Below are 20,651 nucleotides of genomic sequence, written 5' to 3'. Positions count from 1 at the left end.
AATTAAATTCACTTCCCACTTAGGGTCGAATATTGCACAGTTTCACAAGCAATACAGAAAGTATGCTGTGACAAGTTTTCGTCTAATTGCATTATCCAAATACATCACCAAAATGGATAGGAAATAAATGTCCTCTATTGTACAGTTAGCTGCATAAATAAGAATACGAATAAATTACAAATTATGTATGGACAAATCCATTCCTATGTTTCTGAATTTAAATTTTGTGATATTGTCAAATAAATTTATAATAATGATTAAAAAAAAGATTTCTACAAATTTATAAATTTTTGAAATCATACTTCATAGTATCATAATATTATAAAAGCGAAAGTTTGATTGATGGGTGGATGAAAAGTTTGTTAGAGTTTGTAGCCTAAACGCCTGTATAGATTTCGGTAGAATTTGGTATAGATATAGAGGGTAGTTTGGAAGGAAATATAGGTTACTTTCTTTTGTTTTTTTTTTTAATTCCTCGCGGACGGAGTCGCGCATAAACTAGTGTGTACATATTTATGCAGCTGACTGTACATAAATCAGAAGTACCAAAGCATCATTAATGCAAGATAAATAGTCTTAGTAAAATTCAATCATCAACTTCAAGTTCCAGTTCAATATCAGCTAAATTTATCTTCCTTAATGTATTAATAACCATATATCTAGAGAAAATAACATACAAATACCGGAACCACACCATTTGTGACCTGTGCTGCTTCATCGCACGCGTTACACGACGACTTTCCGTCCAACGGAGGAAATATCTGAAAAAAATCATGCAATAATTAAATTATTAAAACTATCGTGAGACATTATATTATATTTACGACTTCGTTCGCTTAAAAAACAATAAATAGCCAATGTAACATTGTTGAAATAATTACTAAAATTAGCACAGTAGTTTTTACATGAATTGAAAACAAATCAAACAGACATACAAAAATACAAATCTTTCCTCTTTATAAATTTAGTATGTGGATAAAACACGATATAACTATACCAAACTGTCACATGAGTTAAGCTGTGTTTTTAAATATAACATGCTTAAAATGTAACCAAATAATGCATAAAAATCACTTGTAGATGCAACCTTTGTTGCCCGATGCATGTCATATGCTCAGAAGACAGTTTTAAAATAAGAGCAATTCCATATTTTGTCAGATGAGTGGAGGATTATAAGGGAATGGTAAGAAGTGGATTTAATGGAGCAGGGGATGCATAGAAAGGGGAAATATTCAGTGTATCTCCTCTGTCAATTAAAGTTAGATATCTGTCTAAGTGGGCAGCTATAATTTTGCTATTTCAGTGAATTCAGATACTTGCTATTTTATGATATAAGAAAAGAAACAAACAAGATGTTGCTTGATCACTTATACATCATTAAATTGTGATAACTATTAAAATAATAATGAATGTGATACCAACCTTTTTGATGATAGCACAAAACTTAGTGGTAAATCTAAAAAACCCATGTACTTTCTTAAAATATTAACAGAATCCATTGTGTAGACTGTGCACCCTGAAATGACATTAAAAATATTTATAAGTAATTTTACATTCTATGCTACTATAATTATAACTAAAGGAAACTTCTCTATTCAATAGTATTCTGTTAAATCAGGTATGGACAACCTTTGACATGTTGAGGGCCATACTTTAGCGTGCAAATACCTTTGCGGGCCGCATCATCCAAAGATTCGATGTTTTCCGCCTCACTGTCACTCCTTGAGTGTAAGAACCTAATGTATTATTTTTTAAATGGGATTTTTCATAATGTTTCGCAGGCCGGTTGTTGACCATATATGTGTTAAATCAATTTAACTTGCAGTATACTGGCAATGTATTACTAGACCTGTTTACAAGTAATTTAAGTACATGTAATATATAGAAGGTATTGGGGAAGACCTACATCCAACACAGCAGATGAAGGCTGATGATGTACTTACTCTTAGGCATATTCTTTTCAACAAACATATATGCAACAGCATAAAATACTGCAGAATGATTCGGATGTGAGGAAACACCACCTCTATCAAATGTGACCAGTGTATCAACTTCCAATGCCTCAATATGATGGTGTATTAGTTTAGCTATGACCTGCACTGGCCACTGTACTTTAGGGTCATCTTTCATTCTTGTATCGTCTATAAGATAAATATTTCCTTCCGGAACTCCAAGGACTTTGCAGGCCTTCCATAATTCTTCTTGTCTAATATTTCCTTTTCCCTCATAATTGCCTAAAAATAATAAATGAAAACAAAAATGATATCTGATGGCTTTTAAATTATTTTATTTAATATCTAATTGACTATAATACAATAGTTAAGAATGTAAGTATGAATTAAGGATCAGTAAGTTGTCAATCATTAATTAGGAGGTTATACAGAATATTGCTATGCTTGAGTGACAAATGAAAGCCAAGGTAAACAACAATTTTACTAACCATTTGATAGACATAATATGTACACTTCAGCACCTTGTTCGCATAATCTGAATATTGTTGGCCCGAAAAACATACATTCGTCATCCGGGTGCGCTATTACTAGAAGAACCCGTTTGGCACCAAGTGCTCCACGAATACGCGTTGGTAACTTTCTCGCATATCGTCGGTACACAACACAACAAACACAGAGATAACCCGCGACCCATAAGCTTATATATAAAATAAAATTTCTCAAATATAGCAAAGTTTCAGCAATAAATTTAAGATAAAAATTGTAAACGACTTCTACGTTAAAGGACGAGTCAATAAATGACATTTCTGACTAGAATGTAGATATATCTTTGTGGGCTTAAGTAAAGAATATTGCTCTTCATCGGTTCCGTATTAACCTTATTGTTTTATTGTATGAATTTAATACATTTGTTACATTATACTAATTGTACTAAGGTTTATTGACAAGACACCATAATTGTATTGACATTAAGTGACATTAACACAAGTCGTTTTAAAAACATTTTCAGTGCAACACCGTTCAAATTCAAACACATTTCTAATATTTTATAATTGCAATTTCGCTCCTAGGATAATAATTTCGATTTTGAATTTGTCCATGCATAAGCAACATTTTCTTATAATAAGAATTCATTTTGGAAAAAACAACAATTCTGCATGTTTCGCGTACCTCAATTTAGTCTTTGGAATAAAAAGTCCGCTTGTTTTTGACGGTAACTTGAAGTTTATTAGACATTTTGACTTTGGGATTGGAAATAATGTCATGTCAATTAAACAATGTAATGTAATTGTATATTGTACTAATTTTCATTAAATTGTAGCTAACTTCTTTACAAATTAATCGCTAGATACGAAGAATTTGTTTGCGCGAGGTTATATGTGTACTTGCCGTATTTTGGGAAACAGAGTTTGATTGTGCTGTGTCGAATAAGAATTCTTGTTACCAAGATGATTCAACCGGACTTCTCCCCAGCTATAGGTTTTCTTGATCATTTGAATTCTGACGAACTGAAGGAAATACTCAACGATGATACAAAATTTGATGCAGTATTAAAAGATGTAAAACAGGTAATTTAGGATATCTTTGCTAATGCGTATTTTTAAACATCATTTTTTAATACAGACTGACACAAAGTCATATCTATTGCACTTAAGCTGTGATGTTTTTAAAAAATTATGAAACTTGAAACTCATCTAAAGATTGTACTATTTTTTTTGTATACAAAAATCAAATAAAACAATTATAATACTATTATACTTCATAGACAGTAGGTTACATGAAATTTTATCAATTATTAATAAAGTAACAACACATTTCACTGTGTCTTTTGTATCAAAAACCTTAATTAAGAAACTTATTTAGTAATCAAAAAAATAATTATAATATCCGCAGATTGTTTAATAATAAAACTTTTTAAGACAAACAAAGGATGTTTACAATAATGTCATCACATCTTTGTTTTCAATAGCATTGTTTGTTGTTCTGTTCCCATTGTTCTGAATACAGAGTAAATTATGTTAATATAGATTATAGATAAAACTTAAATGAAAAAAAATAGAGGCCAGTTGTAAATTTTTAATAAATTATATTTCTAGTAATATTTATGAAAAATTTGGATAGTATTGCAGAGACAAACTTGCCAGGTAAAGTCTATAATAATTTAACAGTTATACATTAATAAAATTTAATTGTTAACTGTAATGTCTTTCATCATCACCAGCTCACTATACGTCCCCACCGAGGGGCTCGGAGCCTATCCTAAACTTAGGGTGACTAGGCCTTAGTCAACCACGCTGGCCTAGTGCGGGTTGGTTGACTTCACACATATCTTTGAATTTCATCGCCGATATGTGCAGGTTGCATCACGATGTTTTCCTTCACCGTAAGAACGTCGGGTAATTTATGTACGTATGAAAATCACATTGGTACATGGCAGAATTCGAACCCAAAAGATTACAAGTCAAGTGTTTAAACCACTGAGCCACCGACGCTCATGTAATGTCTTTGAGGAGTTTAAATATCTTTTTAAAGAGCCTTTGTTAAGCATTTTTCTGTTTGTAGGTAAAAGATTGGGAGACAGAAAAGGAGATGATGATAGCCAGCAACAGATCCTTGGCGGAGTTCAATCTGCGTCAAGAACCGGAATTGGAGGAGTTGAAAAGTCAAGTACAACAAAAATCGGAACTCGGTGAACAGTTATGTAATCATATACATGGACTTTTAGATGAATATAGTGAGTTTAAATAATTTTTATTTTATTTATACTAAAGAAAGCTTATTTAGAGAGTTGTGTTTTAGTGTATTTGACAACTTAGCACTCTTTTTGACCGACTTCCCAAAAGTAGGAGGTAATTCTGTCTGTATGTTTTTTTTTTAAAGACACATACATATTACAAGCAATTGACCTCTATGTAATCTATACTAATATGATAAAGAGGAAAGAATTGTCTTTTCATATGTAATGAATTTTTGAATTTAAAAGCCTTACAATTACAACACACTGTAGGCTATATATTTCAACACAATTTAACTTAGCGTGAGTAAATAGGATAAAACTATACTGAGAAAGGGACAAAAACTACAAACCAATAGCAGCAGTCAAGCAAGGTTGCCATGGTTAACTCTCAGCCAATATCAAGGACCTTCATTGTCATTTGAGCCTTTGAATTGTATTATAAACAATAAAATACAACAGCTAATTTAAATAAAAACCTTTTAGAGAACAAATCAGCTGGCATATCTCCGGACACAACATTAGCCCTACTACAAACAGCCGCAGCTGAGTCAGAAGAACAATCAGAGAATGTCGCACAAGACTTCCTATCAGGGAAATTAGATGTGGACAAGTTTCTAGAAGACTTCGAACCGATACGGAAGAAGATGCATTTACAAAAATTCAAATCGGATAAAATGAATGAACTACTACGGTCTGGGAGTCATAGTTCTTATGGCAATGGGCTAGCCAAACCTTTCTTACCGTACCCAAGTTATACACAGAATGTGCCAAGTGTCCCGTACCCTATGGGGCCATTAAATATGCCTATGCCTGGAATGTACGGTAACCACTTTTAATTACGTAAATATGTTTGTCATGTGGATCGTGATTCTTTTTTTAATTTATTGCATTTGACAATGAGTGAAAATTAATTTCAAATGAGTCTTATGTTTTTTTGTATTTCCTTCTCTTAAGTCAGTACAAGTTGTGTAATTGAAAATTTGTAATTCTTTTATCATTTATAATATAAATATGTATTTAGTTTTTAATGAAATAGTATAAGGTTTTAATAGCAATTTTAAGGACGTCAATTTGTGTTATTATCTCTCAAATTAAGTTATTATTTCAAGGTCAAAGTTATGGCTATATCAAATCAAGCAATGAGTTGTAAAATACATGAAAACGATTTTTGTAACCAATTGATTTTAAAAAGTGGAAAAGAACTTTGTTGCACATGAAATTTGTAATCACAAAAGACTATAGCATTTTTTTTTAATATTTGAATTATCTCTGGCCATATCCAAGACTATAATTTTTTTTATTATCTTAATTATCTCTGGCCATATATGTGGGGTCGTCGTTTATCTATGTAGAATTAATAATAAAACATAATAAGGAGGACTTTCAAGCTGTTGCTTGATAGTGATTATTTTAAATATCAGAATGCAAGGAAATATTTGTAATGATTGTGATGGAAATCTCTAATTTAGGGCATGGCATGAGAATTGGTTCCGGTGTGTTCCTTGGAGATCACGGAACCTTCATCTATGTTACTAGAAGATGGCCATGGAGGGGGTTTTAGTGGGTTCAATCCTACATAACTCTGCCTTCCGCTAGAAGGCAAGGTATCTTGAAAATTTTCCCCCAACACCAAAAAAAGGCATACATGAGAGTTAGGCCCTGTCCCACAATTGGCTATTAGAGGCTCAGCTCAGTTAGCTTATTAATGACGTCACTGGTATTTCCATCACATATATTATGGGTGTCAGAGGGCTATTGAGGGGGGACAGTTGCCACCCTTGATTACTGTTGACACCTGATTTGCATAACTATACAATCGTTATTTTTATTAAAAAATAAATATTATGTAAGAAATATAAAATAGTGTCTAAATATTGTTTTTTTAAATATAAATTCAATATTATATGCCCCATTCTGCTTATAAGGTCTAAACTGATTATGTCAATGGAGAATGTTAAATTATTTTGTTTGAGGTTAAATCAGAATGTACTAAGTAAAAGGCATAAACTCTAACTTTTTTTTACCAAAAAATAACTGCTAACAGTAACAGTCTAACTAAATTCATTTGTTTTTTAGAGTTTTCTTTCATCTTTCAGAATGAGTCGGGATTTCTCTGCTTGTCTTTATGCCCGGTTTACATTTGGCCAGTACAGTTGTTAAATAGCGTTCAATAACTGGCACAGTGAATGGCGCCAATGACAATGACAACTGTCCAAGTCCAAGTGTGAACCTGGCATTATAAATTAGATTGATTATTTCATAACAGCCTTGAGTATGATTACTTTAGCTCTTGAATAATTTTGTTATTTTCCTTGTTTTCAAGTTCCATGTATTTTTATCAATATTTTAATAACGTCAATTGTTATCATAAATATTGTAACTTTATTTGTAAAAAACAACTGTCCGCTTAATGTGGTGCTTACGTAGATGGAATGAGATTCTGACTGTATAAAGTAGACATGTAATATAGATTAAAAAAAAATAATGTTTTCATTTTTTTTGGCATCGAGAATGTTTTAACACCGTCTACATCAATATGGATGTATAGAATTTTACTGTCTTCTTTAGAGTCGATTTGCTATATTATTTTATGCTATACTTTTTGTATAAAATATTAGAGAATAAGAGCTGCGCACATCTGAAACTAAGCTATCTGTTAACTGTTTAGTTTCGTTTTGATTCCTATAAGCCTATGGAGGTGCGCACACTACTAGGCTTTAGTTGTGCAACTAAAAAGCAATCGATAATCGCAAACAGTTGTGCGATAGTTTAGTCAAAGGTGTGTGCTCTAAATCACTTCGTATTCAAATATTTTGGCGGTTCGGAACTTTGTAGAACACAGTTTTAGGTGTAAAGGGCGTATTGGAATGCGGAGAAGAATACTGTACTGAATACACGTGCCGACGGCCTTGTTCACTTCTCTTTCCCTTTCCATACATGGAAAAGACGGGAAGGGAGCAGTGACAGACGGGGTATGAGACTTACAGATAGTGAAAATATCCTCTTTGTCTCTCCTCTGCTGATTAAATAAAGGCGACGCCTGCAAATGCTGATGTCTATGGGTATCGGTCGCTTGCTATTATAAGGCATACAGTATGTAAACTCTCGTTTATTAATATACAAAATCTGTAATAAAATTTTACTATTCACACATTTTAAAAGTTAAATTTTCACAAAATCGCTCCCAAGCACTTCAGATCTTTAGCACAACACACAATTTTAGGCACATTCACCCCTAACACTAAAATTGTCAAATAATCACTAAGGGATACCTTAGATTAGATTTTAATGTGATATCTATACTAACGGATTATCAGCTATAAACAACGAATTTTATATTTGTTAGTATTACAAAGTAGACGACAATAAGAAGGGAATTAGACATATGCATATACTATGCGGTTAAAACATGTTGGTTTTAAAGTCACCTATTGTCTGATATCAGTAAATGTATTATTGATTTAAAATATAATTATAAAATTGTAGTATGTTTCATTTTAGTTATGCCCAATTTGTGTTATTTTTATTAACTTTTTTTAATTAATATTGTTATTATTAATATAGACTATCCTAATTATATTTTATGTATAAAATAAGTATGTAGTATTGGATTTACGTTAGTTTATATAGAAATACATTCTAGAAGTATTTTAAAAAAATAATGAATAGAAATATTAATTACCACTTATTTGTATCAGAATTAATAAAAATTAATCGATTTTTGACTTTTTGACCTTGAGATACTTTGTTGTTTTTTTACATCGAAGTGACATCTGAGCGTATGTTATGAATGGAATAAGACGTTTGACGTCAACTGTCTCATTTCAACCTCGGTCGCGTTTTAGTCGCTCGAAAATGGTCGTAATTTTATTTTATTATTTTTAGCTCAATGGTTGAATATTTTTGCGTCAATTTTTTTCTCTGGTTATAACAAGTAGAACCTTAAAAAAAAAGAAAAAAATACATGCATATTCCCTATTGCTTATTGGTAGTGCAAAAACTTGTTAAGTTTGACAGGTAATAAAACGATTTTCTTATTTATATAACAACGCTTTAATAATTTAAAATTGCTATGAGATACCTAGATATGTACAATATATACATAAATTCTAAGTTATATTTATTCGCTCAGAGCAAAATCAACTGGAACTAACGATATTAAAAAATAACTAATAACAATTGTTCTAAGTTTGGTGAATTGATTTTTATTTGTCTATGTCTTTTGTGTTTTTAACAACACGATCTTTGTCATAATCATCCTGACCATAGACGACAAGAAATAGGAATAGACAAGCAATGCCGAATATAGTGTAAAATAAAGTTTCTTGATGCTGCCCATGCTGCAATTCTCTAGCTTTTGTTGCTTTTTTCCTAAGAAATTCTTTTTCGTAGACGGACTTTTGTAATAAATCACCATAGTGCTGTTTTGACCTGGAAATAACAAATTTAAATCACTTAAATAATTATGTAATTGTTTTGACTCTGTAGGCGGTCTTTTAACCTTTTAATATTATAATAATGCATATACAAAATATAAATTAATTTACATTTAATTATCAAAAAAAAACTTAATAAATTATCTATGATATGGCAACATTATTTTACATACCAAGCATCAAAGTCATAAATTGGCATTCTACCGTCCATAGATGGTGTCACTTGTCGTTTAGAATGAGATCTGTAGAACTTAAGCGTTGGATCGTCTGGTTCAGGGTCCGGAGTATAGTCCATACGACTGGTGTTCTCTCTGCCAGTTAGCAAACCTACAATACAATATTATCATCCCTAAGTAGGGAAATACTTCTTTAAATCCCAATTTTTTTTTTATACTATGGTGGCAATTGAGCAAGTGGCCACCTAGATCCACCGAAATGTAAAGCGACCGCTGCCCATAAACATCCGCAATTGAATATGCGTTGTCTACCCTTAATTGACAGAGAAGAAGCACATGAAGAGGACATTTCTCCTTCCTATGCGTCTCCTTCACTGTCAAATCCACTTTTCCTTCTCATCCTTTTCTTAAGAGGTAAGGATGGAAAGGAAAAGTGACTAACATTAGGCCTCTGGCACTACACGCATCAGACGATACGCGAAATTGCTTTCACTTCATGCCTGTTTTCTGTGTGGTAGTGGTATTACTGGGGGCGAGCCGGCCCATTCGTGCAAAGATGTTAAAGCGGGCTCTACCACTGTTAAAAACAATTACCATGAGCACTCCCTTTTCATACATTCTTCCCATACACTTTTCAGTCTACATAGTATCATAAATGTACCAGTAATACAAAATTGAAAGCAATTTTTTTACCTTTGTCATACATTTTTTTTAATTTAATATTTCCTAACACTTCATATGCCTCTGTTATAGATCTAAATTTCTTTGCAGATGTTTCATCCTGAAATAATAGGAACCTATTATTGCTTTTTGTCATCAATATGAAAGGGTAATTTAATTCAAATCAAGGTGAAGCCATCATGTAATGACTCTTTATCAATATTTAAATATAATAAACATGATCATATTTTTCAGTGTTAAGATGTTACTAATATAATAATAAAGTTTAGATGAATGTTTCTTAGAGTTTGTAGCCTAAACTGCTGAATGGACCTCAACAAAATGTGGATAAGATATAGTCTGGAAACATCCATAGCTTGCTTTAGTTTTTTTTACCACACATATGAAGTCACGTGTGAAAGGTAGTATGCAATAATTATAATGAATTTGTTTTTCTGTTATCCCACAACATAAAAATATAAGAGTGTTGAAGAAATAGAAAAAATGATAGAAAAATGACAATTCTCAGCAGTACAATTTCTGATTTAAATCTGTTTCAGACTAGGCTGATTTAGACTTATTTCAGACTGATTTAAACTGATAATAATCAGTAAATATAGATAATTCTTCAATGTCAAACATAATTTACATAGCAAATATTAAATGAATTCATATTGTACTAGCTTTTGCAAGGGATTTTGTCTACAAGGAAATAAAAAAAAAAATTCATATAGCCTATGTTACTCAGAGATAATGTAGGTTTCTAATAATAAAAGAATTGTTTTAATCAGCCCAGTAGTTTTAGAGTTATTTCAATGAATACAAATTATACCTCTTTATAATATCAGTAATACTCACACTTGATATATCGGGATGATATAACTTGGATAGTCTGTAATAAGCTGATTTAATATCACTTTGTGTGGCTCTTGGCGTAACACCGAGGACATCGTAATGGCTAGCGCATAGCCTAGGACTTGATGATATATTACGAATAATGCTTAAAATTATCTTCTGCTGCATTTGTCTCAACATCTATTTAAATAGATATACAGAAGTTATAAGTAATACGCAATATGTATTAAAAGTTCATGTTTTGGTTATTATTTAACTAACTTGATCAACTTACTTGTACTCAAATACGATGTTAATTAAATCTATTGAACTACACCCTTTAAGGGTGCTTAACTGTTATCAAGGATAACGGAGGCGAAATTAAACCTGTAATTTTTTCATTTTGTTTTGAATAAAAACCTTGAAATTACAGGTGACATTGACAGGAATGTAATAAAAAGTTATGCAACGAACTCAATTTTGTGTAATTTTCCATCAACACTTTTATGAACATTTTAAAAGCTAAATATGAAAATATTCATAAATAAAAATGTCATGGATTTTTAACCCGTTTGAAATGATTTTTTTGGTCTTGGGAGCTATAGACAAACTCTTTATGGAATTATATATAATCTGTTCAACGTGATACATTGATATGTTTATCTGTGAATACGATATATATTTTGAAAAAGTTAGTCATTCTTTACGAAAACGTAAAATAATATTTTTACTTGGTTTATTACATTGTCACCGAGAATAAAACATTAAAATATCTTTGTAAGTATAATTTTTGATATTATATGTTTTGTACTTTAAAAAAGGCAAACAGATGGCTTTATAAAAGAGCATCCTTGAGAAAACAGGGCGATTTAAAATGCACTACCATAAAAGGTATTCTTGGGTATTTGAGATTGTGACATTGTGTCCTACATATTTTAAAGTTCGAGTTTCGTCGCCTAACGTAATTCGTTGAAAATTTTCTGATAATGTGATGGCATGAGTCAGCCTTTGGTTAATGAACGTTAACGTGCAGAGTGACGGGTAGCAAGCGATTGTCGTGCATACTTGATACAATTTATTTTTAACTTAGATACGTTGTTTGAAACTTGTAGTTATAAACTCGCCGCTCGTGTAATTTGGCTGGATAAATTTCTACTAAAATCCCTTATCGCCGTATTCAACATACAATGTAAGACTTATTGGTTTTTTAATTATCTTAATTGTATAAAGCATTAAACGACAATCAGACTTTCTTTATATTCTTATATTATTACATTACGGTACTTTACGCCTTATAAAATGTGAATTTCTAAATTTTTTAGTATTTTTTTTTCTTGTAGACAATGTCGTCCAGGAAGACCGCAGGCCGCCGTGGCACCAACAAGAAGCGCGCCCAGCGTGCCACATCCAATGTCTTTGCTATGTTTGATCAGGCACAGATCGCAGAATTCAAAGAGGCTTTCAACATGATTGATCAAAACCGCGATGGTTTTGTTGATAAAGATGACCTGCATGATATGCTGGCATCACTCGGTATGTTTCCTTAAACATATTTAAAATTTGGTATTAAGTACTTACATTGGCATACTTTGTGCCATACATGTTACATATGAATGTAAATGAGTGAGAGAGATGTGTCACTATAATGCTAAATGGAAATTTGTAATGTCTACCTGCCCCCTCTGAGATATAAGTACAATTTGTAATGTCAAATTTAGTTATCAAGCTTTATTCTGTTCTTTTGTTATTTTAATGTTCTGTTAGAATGCAACTTCTAAAATATCAGTAAATAATATGTCTGAAATGAAAGTCCTATATATTCTCTTAGTTTACATACATTTAATGTAAATTACACATGCTTATTATGTGCAATATGACTATAAATTCTGTTTACCCATTATAGGACCAAATAAGTTTTTATTTAAATGTTTTGTATTTTGTAGGCAAAAATCCAACTGAGGACTACCTAGAGAATATGATGAATGAAGCTCCAGGGCCTATTAACTTCACCATGTTCCTTACATTGTTTGGTGAACGTCTCCAAGGGACTGATCCAGAAGATGTCATTAAGAATGCATTTGGGTGAGTGGCAAGCAATATTAGCAAAAGGTGACCTAACTTGAATTCCATCTCAGTAATTAATATGAAGTGTTTAATAGCAGGGCCTTCAGTCTTCATAACTGCACAGGATGGTTATGTACAATCATGAAAATCTGTGGTGTTCCCCTTCAGGAAACACTACAGACAAATTCCGCCTCTTCCTACAAGTAATTAGTGCAAATGACGTGTGTAGTCAACCAACAAACAATTGGCCAGCATGGTTGACTATGGTCACCCTAACTTGAGGGTAGGCTCCGAGCACCTCATAGGGATGTATAGTGAGCTGTGATATGTGTTTTGATGTCATGATTCACTCAATGTTTTGTCAACAGATGTTTTGATGAAGAGAACAAAGGGGTGATGGCGGAGGAAAGGCTCCGTGAGCTGCTGACTACAATGGGTGATAGGTTCACTGATGATGATGTTGATGAAATGCTCCGGGAGGCTCCAATCCGCGATGGTTTGTTCGATTATGTAGAGTTCACACGTATCCTGAAGCACGGCGCTAAGGATAAGGATGAACAGTAAGCGTGGAACTAAATATAACCCATATACTACCCAATTTTATCTTTATTTACTAAGTCAATTGTCTATGGATGAGTTTTTGTAACTGGCAATATTACAGTTCATGTATTTTTGTAGTCAAAAACATTTTTTTGAAGAAGTGGTTGCTTCGATTTTTCGGCGAATTGAACTGGCCGTTTGATTGCTGCCATTGAAAAAAAATGGGATCAGTAATATTGGATATAATTTGTTAAATTTTTTAAATAAAGGTAGAACACAATGTATTCTTGTTTTAAATCCATCTAATAAAATAATGATTTGTCAACAGTTCCATTATGATATTGAGGATAAATATGTGGATTTTATTTTCTATGGATTAATCAGTCATTTTGACATTTCTAAAATGTCTGCTGTCAAACTGACATTTGATATAAGTTTAGAAATAAGTTTTTAACAATGAGACATGCATATAATCTCGAGATAGCGCGGTGCTACAAACTGTAGTTTCTAAGAATTTTTGCATTTCAAATTGATGGCATTTTTTTTTCAAAAACATTTCCATTTTGTAATTTCGTTGTAAAAGCATTTTGTTTTATTGATTAGATAACTAAGTATTATTGTCATTCCTTAATTGGTTTGTAGAAAATGTTTGCTGGTTTGTGTTTTCGAATATGTATTTCTTGTTTTTTTTTTTAAATTATGAAATGTATATGCACTTTAACCTACTAATTGTGTGCAACATATGTAATCGTGTATTTATTAAAATATTACGTACTTATAAATTTTATCAATAATGTGAAGTTTTATTTTACTCCCCTTTTCAAGAATTTAAACTTTATACGACATTTATACCTTGTTTATAAGGTTAATTAGCTTATTAAAATAGTTTGTCGTTAATAGGCTATTAAAAACCTTTTACATCACATTGTGTTCCAGAAATAACGCTAAACAACCAAAGCACAAACAAGATGATTTAGACTGGATGTAGGGGACATCAATCAGGCTAAGGTCTAAGGTACATAGTAAAAATCTATATTTTACTCCAAAGATAACTAATGAATATTAAAACTGACGAGAAATTTTTAGAAAGAAAGGTTATAAACTTTATTTCAAGGGTGTTTACATAACTATTTTATAATAATTTCACACTAGGGGGGTGGGTAATATACATATAGACAGAATTTAATTTTTGAATACGGTTATAAATAACGACACGTTTCTAAATCAAATACGTTCATAATTTTGTTCTCGGCGATGTCATTGTTACTTCGAGGAAAAATGTTTAAAATATTTTAAGACTGACTCATCTGAAGGTAAATGAATTCTGTACCATACATGAATCATGGAACAAATAGCAGCCACTTTTTGTGTGTGTTTTGGCCTCGTTTTATTGTTTAGAAATGGTTGTGAAAATTAAGTGAAAAACATATACAGGAACTAAATCATTTTATTTCAAGAATACATTTAAATTCAAATAAAAATCATCTTGCATTATCTATGGAAAATTGATATCATATTTTGATATAAAAGTTTAGCAGAGGGACTAACAACTCTATGAAGTTACACATTTATCATTTAAAGCCATCATCTCTCTGTCCTTATCCCACTCAGGTAGAGTGAGCGTGTCGGATGTCGTTCGCCAAACCGATCTATCTGCCCTCACTTCTTGATAAATTAGTTCTCACGCAATCTATCCATCTAGAAATAACCCTTTCGTATACACTTACAAATTCATGTATACACTTTATGTAAAACTAATTTCGACTCCGTGCGTCTGGTGTTAGACAAAAACGAAAGTAAAGCCTATGCGTGCTTCCACAGACTACGCTCTACATTTATGCCAAATATCCAGATCCGTTCAGCCGTTTCATATACAAACTCTAACATACATCTAAACTTTAGCATTTCTAATATTAGTAAGATTGTAATGATATTAAAATAACTTGATTTATCTAATTTGTCTTAATTTACTCCTTTTAAATGTGACAGTTTTATTTTAAGTATTATTTACAAATAGATTTTGCGTCCCTATGATAAGGTAACACGAACATTACTATATTATTAATGCAAAAAGTGTAATAAATAAGGCGTCAGAAATGCAATAAATTAAATTATAATATTGATTTGCACATCTTGAGACACAACACAACTAGGCCAAAATCAAAACAATTAGATTTTAAATTGTGACTTGGGGAGAAGTCAGTCACTAAACAACACACCTCCCTCATTCTCGTTGAATTACCGAATACACATTATTTTACACAGAATATATAAAAATACCGTTAAACAATTTTGCACGATAATTACTGACTACTACATTGCAATTTAGACTTTATGTCAAGTATATTTAAGATTCAATGTTATAAATACGAGGCCCAATATTTCTTGATGAAGTCGACGCCGCGTTCTGCGACCATCATGATGGCGCCTTGAGGGTTACCTGTCGGTTGTGTTGGTATTGCTGACGCGTCGATCACACGTAGACCTAGGAAATACGTATTAAATTAACTTTTTTATTAGGTAAATCTCAATAAACGAAAGCTTCCGCAACATTAATCAAAGGTTACCACTAATACAATTATTGAAAAAAGCTAGTTAAACACGACTTTGTTATCTTTTAAAGGGAAAAAGGACTAACCTTTTTCTACAGATATTCTTCTTCTAAAAACTTCTAAAAACCTCTAAAAACCAAAATGATCTTCATTAAAAAACTCGACTGACTAAATCGAATACATGAATATACTACAAAATGAAGAAAATTTAAGAAAAGAGCAAAAAGTTTTGGAAAGCGATATTCGAAATCAGTGTTTTCACTTATTTTTTAGAATTTCAGTTCTCACTTCCACTATAGGTGTAAGACGATGTAATATACCCTATGACATTTCGGGGAAGACAATAAATCTAATGACACCTCATTCGTCAAAATCTATTAAATAGTTTAAACTGTAGGTCGTAACAAACGCACACATAAAAATAGGGAAAAAACTATCTCCTCTCTTTCTCTCTCCCCCCCCCACTCTCTCTCTCTCTCGCTCTCTCTCTCCTCTTTATGTGCGTCTCCTCCTCAGTCAATTAAGGGTAGGCAACGCGGCAATTGCGGATGTTTATGGGCAGCGGTCGCTTTCCATTTCGGTGGATTCAGGTGGCCGCTTGCTCGTTTGCCACCTTATAGTATAGAAAAAATGCACAATAAATTACTCGCTCGGGTAAAAAACAATGAAACTATCGTCAAATTCACTAAAGCGGTAGCATTAAAGGTAGCGGAGCTTACCTTGTATATTGTAAACGGCTAGAGTGTGGTCTAGCACGAGGCCCATAGCGGCGGTGCCGACCTGATGGTTCTGCGGGTCGGTGGCGAGGCGCGCCGCACACTCCAGCCACTCCTCGGACCACTCCGCCGCGGCGCACTCCCTCGCGAAGCCCGGGTGCAACTTTATACCGTATTTATGACGTAGTGTCTGAAGAAATTTTAATTATACAGCATAAAAATGGTATAAGTCCACAAGGACTTTGAGGTTATAATTATACTAATATTATGCGACAGTTTATATGGATGGATGTTTGTTATAGTTTGTTGCCTAAACGGCTGACTGGATCTCGATGAAATTTGGCATAGATTTAGAGGGTAGTCTGGAAGAACACATAGACTATTTACTTTGTTTGTTCAATACCACACGGACGGAATTGCAGGCGAAAGCTAGTACAGCATATAAATTGGTATTTTGAAGAGGAGGGGGGCTTTTAATTGATAATTTTTTAGAAGGTTTCTACATTTAAAAATTACGATTTAATAAAAGCCAACAACAAGGTTATAGTTAATTGCACTTTTTTTTAATCAAAATCGTAAATGATACTAAATTTGAAATTGGAACATGAAGATTAAAAAGAAAGGTTTGCAAATATCTTAAAACAGTTTTAGTCGTAAATAATACTTACATGGCTCTTAACTATCTTGTGTACAAGCTTCGCTGCATCTTTGACCATCAGCATATCATCTGGGTGGGAGAAGTACTGAGGGTAGAACACAGGGCGGACCTTAGGGTCGCTAGAGGTCAGCACCATGTAGCCTACACTGCGCGGCAGTAGCGACACCGCATTTATACTGGAAAAATAAGGGTAGATTAAGAATCGACCGTCAGAGGGGTAGGCAACAGACCTCCATTCGTCTGCATTCTAACTAAATTCCTGTTTCTTCTTTATTTATATATAAACGCATACATGCATCGGTGTTAGGTGCTCCTAATACCGCCCTTCTTTAGTATAAAATCTATCTGGAATAACTCAGTCTGGGAAGGCTCCGACCAACATGGACACTTTCTCATTGTAACCTAAGTTAATCTTCTGTAATTCATCCTTTTAACATCAGCATGCCTTTTCTACTTCTACTTCTTACCTGATATTAACTCCTTTCTGCGTAACATTCTCCGGTTCTCCAACTTTTCCGGTCTGTGAGCATTCTGCATAGAAACCGTTGAAGAAAAACTGCAGGTCTGGTTGCTTGAGGCTTCTATCCGCTAAGCTTGAGTACAGCAGTCCTGATAACTACAACCATTGTACAATATTTAAATTAGGGCGAGGTTGGGTGACCGCAAAGGGCACTGGAAAAGGGACGCGAAAGTTACGAATTACACTATTTCACGTATAACTTTTACCCCCATCCCCGTCTACAAGACTTTGTAAAAAAAGGACGCCGAAGAATTCGCCCTGGGAAGCGCTCAAACCGTTAAAAAGAAGACTTTCGTAGTGTACTCGTACTTGTATTAAAAATTATTGTTGTCTCTTTCTCTTACAAAGGGAATGAACGGGATGGGATTAACTTTCTTATAGTAGTGTCTTAAACCCACAAAATAATACCTGAGTGAGTCCAGTTGCACTCATAGGCCCGTCCTTGTTCAACATATACTGAAGTAATGCGCTCCAATCTAAGCAACGTTTCTGGTCGTATTTGGTCATTAAGAACTCTAAAGTCACTCCGAGGTGGTTCCTCAAGTTCTGACCTACAGGCAGGTCTGCTATGACAGGGATACCGTAGCCCTCCAGCATGCCGCGAGGTCCTATACCTGAATGGAAGAGGATGTGAGGAGAGCTCAAGCTGCCAGCGCTTAGTATTACCTGGAACGAAAGCCTTAGTACTTAATCTTACTAACATAAATGCGAAAGTTTAGATGGATGTTTGTTAGAGTTTGTAGCCTAAACTGTTGAACGGATCTGGATGAAACTTGTATAGATGTAGACGATAGTCTTTAAGAACACATAGACTACTTACTTTCGTTTTTTTTCCACGTAGACGGAGTCGCGGGCGAAAACTAGTTTTGTAATAAGAATATGCTTGTATCAATGCTACATTGTGACGTCATAGCTCAATGCTACTTAAGGATTTATGGTTTCTTGCTATTTTTGCAAAAGTGACCAGTGCAAAGTAAATAATTTGCATGTTCAAAAATTTAAGGCGCTTACTTCTTTAGTGGCGTAAACAGTTTTTATGTTCCCCTCTTCATCGTAATACTGTACGCCGTACGCGCGGTTGTCTTCTATCAGCACTTTGAAGACGTGTGCGTTTATCTTGACATGTAAATTCGGTCGCAAAAAACGCGGCTTTAAATATGCTCTCGCTGTTGTATATCTTTGACCGTTGCTGTAATAAATACAAACTGTTACACTTTATTTCCACTAAGCAATTAACTGCGCGATAATATTACCATGGCAGTTTTAAACATAACAATATAAATGGTACACAGTGCTCAAAAAAATAAGAATTGTAAGCATGGCTGTCTAGCCAATGAACTAGGCTAAGTCTGGAGGTAAAGGGCAGCTATCATATAGTCTTATTCTAAGTAGGTTTGGCATCTATTTATACATTATGTCCTCTAGGGTTCAGCTGCCCTTCTGCCTTCCCCTGCCAATACCCATGGATGCTAGACTTTTACGCGCAAATACTAGTCATAGAAAATATTCTTAATGGATGGATCTTCAGCGCGGGCCCTAGTCTAGATTCTATACAAGTTGATTTTCTTTTCAAATCCCTTGTTGTTAGATTCCATTCCGGCGAATGATATTTTCTTTTATTCAGGTCCAGTATGTAAAAAACTATCATAAAATTACTTGATAAAGCAACTGACTCAGTAAAAGCTTGTGCCACACAGAACCCTTCAGGAGTATTGGGATCGTTCATGTCTTGTATGATTGGTAATCCAGCTTCTTCGATTGCTCTCATCATATCGTAGAGGAACGGTGGTTGGTACTTGAACTGGAAAGAATTAAAATGTATCATTTATTCTAGAAGGTGTCTGTAATTGTATATGCCTTGTCTGACTACATATAGAGCGTGCGCACACTTTTGAATAAATTTTCGCACAACTGTTTAGTCTTGCTTTTGTTTCTATGAGGTTATATGTTAGGCACACTACTAAATTTTTAGTTGTCCAACTAAATTACGAAACAATCGGCAATACCACAGCAGTTATGCGATTCTTTAGTCAAAGGTGTGCGCCCGCTCTTTTTCCTTTTACATCCAACCTTATGCGTTCCTTCAACCATTAAAGCCGGCAAGCACAATCACTATAGTGTACGCGTGCAGCTAATGCTACTTCTTCTATTGTTTTTTCGCCATTTAAAATACTTGCACGATATTAAAAAAAATAACCTTACTTGTTGAACAGGCATCGGTCCTGTTTGTGAATGACAATTTGAATCAACCAATGTGTCCACTTCTCTATTGCCTTCAGTGATATAGAAGTATGGTAGGTTCTTCTCCCAGGACCATTCCTCGCCCCATGTTGCGAAGTCAGCGGCGTGGCCGCGGTGGTACATCATACCGTTCAGCACACTGGTGCCACCTCGTGAACATACATATTTATTGTATTAATCTAGCAAAAAATAAATGTCAGAGTTGTTAATTGAAATACTTACAGACGTTTATCAGTGCCGGAGTTAGAGAGAGACAGAAAGGAGCGCCAAAGGCAAAGTTATATTTTATTTTATTTATTTAAGGATAACTTACAGCTAACTTACAAGAAAAATTATAACAAAAGAAACAAAAAACTGAAGGCCAATTACAAGTTATCACAGATAGTTACAAATATATTATAGATTATAATGAATATGCTAACATAACCCCTTTAAACCAAGGCCCAGGGCACTGCTGTAAAAGCTACGCTTTAGAGCGCGCGAACACTTTTTGACCGACTTCCCAAAAGAAGGAGGTACTCAATTCGTCTGTATGTTTTTTTTTTTTTTTATTTTTTTTTTTTTT

The 20,651-nt window shown here is 33.5% G+C and overlaps 5 protein-coding genes across 6 annotated transcripts in view; 2 read left to right on the top strand and 3 right to left on the bottom strand.

Annotated features, from left to right (window-relative positions):
- Positions 1 to 475: 475 nt before the first annotated feature.
- On the bottom strand, positions 476 to 3,105 carry LOC106108619 (N-acetylglucosaminyl-phosphatidylinositol de-N-acetylase). Its single transcript, XM_013289875.1, has 4 exons — positions 2,441 to 3,105; positions 1,944 to 2,234; positions 1,423 to 1,516; positions 476 to 761 (listed from the first exon to the last, which is right to left on the bottom strand). Exons 1-4 carry the CDS (start codon positions 2,754 to 2,756, stop codon positions 587 to 589), a joined length of 876 nt encoding a protein of 291 aa, XP_013145329.1. The 5' UTR covers positions 2,757 to 3,105; the 3' UTR covers positions 476 to 586.
- Positions 3,106 to 3,244: 139 nt separating this feature from the next.
- Positions 3,245 to 8,174, top strand: LOC106108629 (vacuolar protein sorting-associated protein 37B). Its single transcript, XM_013289886.1, has 3 exons — positions 3,245 to 3,520; positions 4,515 to 4,686; positions 5,173 to 8,174. Exons 1-3 carry the CDS (start codon positions 3,401 to 3,403, stop codon positions 5,523 to 5,525), a joined length of 645 nt encoding a protein of 214 aa, XP_013145340.1. The 5' UTR covers positions 3,245 to 3,400; the 3' UTR covers positions 5,526 to 8,174.
- Positions 8,175 to 8,876: 702 nt separating this feature from the next.
- LOC106106494 (dnaJ homolog subfamily C member 30-like) lies at positions 8,877 to 11,248 on the bottom strand. The gene is made up of 5 exons (XM_013287079.1): positions 11,091 to 11,248; positions 10,820 to 10,996; positions 9,995 to 10,082; positions 9,299 to 9,452; positions 8,877 to 9,120 (listed from the first exon to the last, which is right to left on the bottom strand). The coding sequence occupies exons 2-5, from the start codon at positions 10,994 to 10,996 to the stop codon at positions 8,895 to 8,897; spliced, it is 645 nt and encodes a 214-aa protein (XP_013142533.1). The 5' UTR covers positions 11,091 to 11,248; the 3' UTR covers positions 8,877 to 8,894.
- Positions 11,249 to 11,459: 211 nt separating this feature from the next.
- Positions 11,460 to 14,193, top strand: LOC106109801 (myosin regulatory light chain sqh). Of its 2 annotated transcripts, none has more exons than XM_013291418.1 (4): positions 11,460 to 11,572; positions 12,136 to 12,328; positions 12,739 to 12,877; positions 13,228 to 14,193. In XM_013291418.1, exons 2-4 carry the CDS (start codon positions 12,139 to 12,141, stop codon positions 13,421 to 13,423), a joined length of 525 nt encoding a protein of 174 aa, XP_013146872.1. In that variant the 5' UTR covers positions 11,460 to 11,572; positions 12,136 to 12,138; the 3' UTR covers positions 13,424 to 14,193. The 2 variants fall into 2 exon arrangements, with proteins under 2 accessions (XP_013146872.1, XP_013146880.1); XM_013291426.1 differs by lacking the exon at positions 11,460 to 11,572 and adding an exon at positions 11,740 to 11,984.
- A 561-nt stretch (positions 14,194 to 14,754) lies between these two features.
- LOC106106737 (glucose dehydrogenase [FAD, quinone]-like) overlaps positions 14,755 to 20,651 on the bottom strand; it is a 12,472-nt gene continuing 6,575 nt past the window's right edge. The window contains exons 5-12 of the mRNA XM_013287386.1: positions 20,048 to 20,235; positions 19,519 to 19,646; positions 18,857 to 19,034; positions 18,254 to 18,511; positions 17,793 to 17,941; positions 17,336 to 17,501; positions 16,671 to 16,857; positions 14,755 to 15,884 (exon numbers count right to left, since the gene is read on the bottom strand). Coding sequence (XP_013142840.1) covers positions 15,760 to 15,884; positions 16,671 to 16,857; positions 17,336 to 17,501; positions 17,793 to 17,941; positions 18,254 to 18,511; positions 18,857 to 19,034; positions 19,519 to 19,646; positions 20,048 to 20,235 — 1,379 coding nt within the window. The 3' untranslated portion in view covers positions 14,755 to 15,759. The remainder of the gene's footprint in view (positions 15,885 to 16,670; positions 16,858 to 17,335; positions 17,502 to 17,792; positions 17,942 to 18,253; positions 18,512 to 18,856; positions 19,035 to 19,518; positions 19,647 to 20,047; positions 20,236 to 20,651) is intronic.

Source organism: Papilio polytes, unplaced genomic scaffold (assembly GCF_000836215.1).
Source record: "Papilio polytes unplaced genomic scaffold, Ppol_1.0 DF824269.1, whole genome shotgun sequence".
NCBI classification, from domain to species: domain Eukaryota; kingdom Metazoa; phylum Arthropoda; class Insecta; order Lepidoptera; family Papilionidae; genus Papilio; species Papilio polytes.
The sequence above is the reverse complement of the archived record's forward strand: the minus strand, read 5'-3'. Positions and strand labels throughout refer to the sequence as shown.